Source organism: Lolium perenne, chromosome 7 (assembly GCF_019359855.2).
Source record: "Lolium perenne isolate Kyuss_39 chromosome 7, Kyuss_2.0, whole genome shotgun sequence".
NCBI lineage: Eukaryota > Viridiplantae > Streptophyta > Magnoliopsida > Poales > Poaceae > Lolium > Lolium perenne.
Genome location: NC_067250.2, coordinates 18,057,747 through 18,062,231, shown reverse-complemented (window position 1 = coordinate 18,062,231; position 4,485 = coordinate 18,057,747). Strand labels below are relative to the sequence as shown.

The following is a 4,485-nucleotide window of genomic DNA, read 5'->3' as shown; positions in this document are numbered from 1 at the left end:
GCTTGACGTATCCTATTTTCTTACCAGTTATAACATCACCTGGATTAAGTTCCAGGGAAAATACAGAGTTTTTTTCAGTACAAATCCGGTAGTATCAGCTTTGTGAAAGGCTGGTTCTAGGACAAACAAAATATGCTTTTACAAGATGGCACTTGCTGAAACCTGATCTATGTAGGCTAAATACCATAACTGACCACGTTTAGGCATGAAAGTAATCTAATGAAGCAACTATTCAAGTAGTAAAACGCATAACCATACTGACATTACATTAAGTTTCACAATGATAGTCTTAAGCATTCGATTACATTATCAAATAAAGATTCCCCGCAGGACTTGAAAGTGCACACCATCAATAGTACTAATTTAAAACGATATGATAACATACTAGTAGGATAAAGATAAGCAGAACCCAGGCTCATCAGAAAGGTCGACAAACAACGCTGGGTTGAAACACAGCTTCAGGAGGGAAAAACCATGTCAGGCCCCACTGGCCAGCTTGGCGTTGTGGCACTGCTGGAGTCCCTGAATGCAATGGCCTCAACGTCCCACTTCTCATGTTGTATATGCCAGAATCGCGTAGAGGGTTTGCAGAAGCCTCCGGGCAAGGATAGTCGCAGATGAAGTAGATGCAATCCGCTTGTGGTCCACAGCCTTCTCCAGCAGGCAGGGACTTGGAGCTTTGTTTGCCAAGAAAGAGCGCATGACCACCCAAATCACTCACCATCCTCCACTGACCAGGGTAGGTCCGCATGTCTGCCTCAAGGACCTTAAATCCAACAGTCTGATTATTAGTATCCCTGAAACCCCCTGCGGAGATCATAAAGCGTTGCACCATCAACAATTTACCACCACTTTCAACTAGATACTGCTTGAGTTCATAACACCCCATTGGGTTCAAGTATGGAGGAGCTCCAAGAATATCACCAACAGAGTCAATTGCGCAGTTGATGTTTGGATTGTTTTCAAGGTTTTCGGAGAAATCAACGATGAAAAGCTTGAAAAATTCAGAGACCACGTGCAGCCGTCCATCGAAGAATGCAAAATCCACAAGCGGAAATGGTTCCGCCGAGAGTCTGAATAGGAAGGTGGCAACTTGTGGTTTGATAATACAAAGATTATCGGAATAACCACTGCCACTGTTCAGCGCGGCAGCAAGCAACTTGGGTGATGAGCCCATGGGCGAGGGTGCAACCAACTTATAGGAAACTGGGACACCGGCTGCATGGGCGTCATCTATCTCCCTCTGCCAAGCAGTGACTAGATTAGGAAGCTGCAATGTGGTCTTGGAGAAAGGGTCCAGCAATGAAAAGGCACCATCACTGCTCATGAGGAACAGCGAGCTGCCAATGGAGCCATGGCAGCAAGCACCATCAGGAACAGGAATGCAGTGAACCTCACCACCTGGGATGCTGAAGAAGGTTCCATCGGGGAGGGTGAGCCACGGGAATGGGCGGGGAAGAACCTGTGAGTGTGAGATAGTACCAGAACGCCATGGGTGACAGACTGCTCTCAGACGAATACGGTCAGCCAGGGAAGGGAGGCGCTTGAGCACAAGAACCACGAGTTCCGGACGAAGATCTGACCAAGGTACCAACTGTTCAGCCTCGATCATGCAACTCTACAAGACAAGACACAAGATCCATAGTTTAGGAAATTGAAGAAAATTTAAATGCATATGCTTCTTGTAGGCCATCAAAAAGCATTACAAGTTCAGATTATAATCAAAATATACAGGTGCTGCAGAAACCAGCAAATCAATCATTAGACGAGAAGAGAACTAGTAGAACTACTATATCTTCCATATATACCAACTTGCCTTGCACTTCACATTAATCACATATATGCATCTAGCACTTGATGACATGTTTTACTTGTCACGGTAAGTACAACTAAGCTAACATGTTTTTGAACTGAAGGTACACTACAAGACAGGGAAAAAATCATGCCCTCTAACTAGAAACACTAACAACATCAGGATGTGTATGGTGAACTAACAATAAATCATGTTTTTAAAGCTCAGGTGCGAAAACCAAAGTTTAATGTGCTACATGAGAAAGCCAGAGAGTGTTCTGTCAAATAAAATAAAAATGAACAAGAACTGACATTTTGCTCAAGTACATATTACTGAAGATTGTCCACTATCCAGCTTAGATCAAGAACAAGCTTAAAGATTGATACATGAACATTGGAGGTAAGTATTACCACACATTTGTAGTTTTCAGATCATGTAAGAAGATTCATTGCCAAGATTTTTCAACAAGGATAAATTTCGGATCCACTTTGTTTATCCCAAAAACTTAAGTAGGCAAAGTAGCAACCTAGAACAATAACAAAAAGGTAGCATCCCGCCTAATAACCCCAAGAACATGTAGTTTCATATATATGTGATATGTGAAATTTTTACAGATCTACTGAGACTAACAATGTTGAGTTGAGGTAAAGAAACGATTTTCCCAACCGGCCAAAGCCCTGGCTAAAGATAACCAGACAGATGAGCAGAAGAGGGGTTACAACTTACTATTGACTGCGTAGTGGCCTTGTCGGCGAGAGGCAGGGGCAGGGCAGTAGGGAAGCCAGGGGCGGAGGCCTTGGTGTCTCCGGCGAAGCTCGCATCGATGGGGATCGGAACCTGGTCGTGGGTGGGCAGGGGAGAAGCCATGGAGTGGAGTGGGGTTTAGGAATGAAAGGGCTGAGAGCATCTCCAGCCGTGTCCCCAAAAGCGTCCCCCAAAGGGATTTGGGGCGCGCTGGACAAAAAAAGCGTTCCAGCCGCGTCCCCCAAAGCCCTTTTTTGTCCGGCGCGCCTCCATTCGGTGTCCGGCGTCCCCGGTGCGTCCCCCGACGCACCGGGGACGCCGGACACAACGAAAAGCGAGGCGGGGAGTGGCGGGGCCGACTCGTCAGCGGCACAATATATTTTTAACCTAACCGTCGCCTACCTCGCGACGAAAGTTATTGGCGGTGCGGTTCCCGCAGCGACGCAGCGACGGTGCAGCTCCCGCAGCGACGCAGCGACACGTCCCGTCGCGCCTAGCTCTGCGTGCCGGCGTTAATGCGCGCCACCGCTCCCCGCCTCCCTCCGGCCTATAAAAGGGCCGCATCTCATCGTCCCTCTCACACACAAACCCTAGCGCCTCTCTCTCAAACCCTAGCCGCCACCATCTCAACAAGACTCGACGCTATGTCCGGTAGAGGCGGAGGCCGACCTCGCGGTCGTGGTCGTGGTCGTGGTCGTGGTCGCGGTCGCGGCCGCGGCAGAGCTGAACACTCGCCGTCGCCCTCCACGCCGCCGGCTTCATCATCGTCGGACATGGACGTGGAGCCGGCCAGCCAGTTCGAGTTCGTCCTCGTCCTCAAGGGCGACCCGCACGGCATCCAGAGGCTGCCAGACTCCTTCGCCGACTACGTCGCCGGCGACGATCGCCCGCGCACGATGCATCTGCGGGAGGCTGCGTGCGGCTACTACCGGTGGATCATCGACGTGATCTACGACGCGCGCGGCAAGATGTACCTCAACATCGGCTGGGAGAAGTTCACCAAAAAAAAGCCAAAAAAAGTATTTTAAATGTTTGGGGGAGGCGTTTGGGGGACGCGGCTGGGGAGCGACGTCCCCCAAAGGCGGCACGAACGAAACACGACCCCCAAACGCTCAATCCGGCGCGGTTTGGGGGACGCTTTGGGGGACGCGACTGGAGATGCTCTGAGGAGGCCTATAATGTGAGCCCGGTGGGGAGAATTTATTGAAGCCGTTACTCGTGTTGAACGACGTTTGAGGGAATTTATTAACATTTCAATCATATTTAAACTTACAGTTTTCACTTAGCTATACTCTACCAATTCATTGCGAGAGTAAAAGGTAGTAGTAATACTAGGAGCATCTCCAGTCGCGTCCCCCAAAGGGATTTGGGGCGCGCCGGACAAAAAAAGCGTTCCAGCCGCGTTCCCCAAAGCCCATTTTTGTCCGGCGCGGCCCGATACGGTGTCCGGCGCCCCGAGCCCGTCCCCGTCCCACAGGGGACGCTCCGGGGACGCCGGACACAACGAAAAGCGAGGCGAACCGACGCGGGGCCGACCCGTCAGCGGCACAGGGAAAATTCGTCTCACACTCCCGCCAAATCCCGCCGCTCCCGCCAAATCGCGCCTATACCGCCGCGCACAGGCCTCCCAAAACATATCCCGTCGCCGATTCATTTCTCCTATCCCGCCGATTTCTTTCTCCCTCCCGCCGTCCACCCGCCGCCGCTACCCTCTCTACATGGCGCCGCCGACAGCCCCCAAAAAGATTTTGCTGATTTTCTCGCCATGCACGCAGAGATCCGTGACAGCAATGTGCATGAGCAACTTCAAGCTGATCTCGTTGAGCATTTGTGGAGGATCAAAGGAAATACCGTGGCACCTTGATGTAGCATCTAGCCCTATTTATTATATTTGATTACTTGTTTTATTGTTTGTTGTAATTTAATTTGAAAACAATCCTCGCAAACAT

At 50.1% G+C, this 4,485-nt stretch overlaps 1 protein-coding gene across 1 annotated transcript; it reads right to left on the bottom strand.

Moving 5' to 3' along the window:
- Nucleotides 1-240: 240 nt before the first annotated feature.
- On the bottom strand, nt 241-2,707 carry LOC127311288 (F-box protein At2g26160). Its single transcript, XM_051341693.2, has 2 exons — nt 2,519-2,707; nt 241-1,618 (listed from the first exon to the last, which is right to left on the bottom strand). The coding sequence occupies exons 1-2, from the start codon at nt 2,657-2,659 to the stop codon at nt 419-421; spliced, it is 1,341 nt and encodes a 446-aa protein (XP_051197653.1). The 5' UTR covers nt 2,660-2,707; the 3' UTR covers nt 241-418.
- Between the last annotated feature and the right edge of the window lie 1,778 nt (nt 2,708-4,485).

Coding starts and splice junctions, on each gene's coding strand:
- LOC127311288 (XM_051341693.2), bottom strand. CDS start 2,659: ATGGCTTCTCCCCTGCCCACCCACGACCAGGTTCCGATCCCCATCGAT. Junction 1,619..2,518: donor AGGCCACTACGCAGTCAATA/GTAAGTTGTAAC, acceptor CTTGTCTTGTAG/AGTTGCATGATCGAGGCTGA.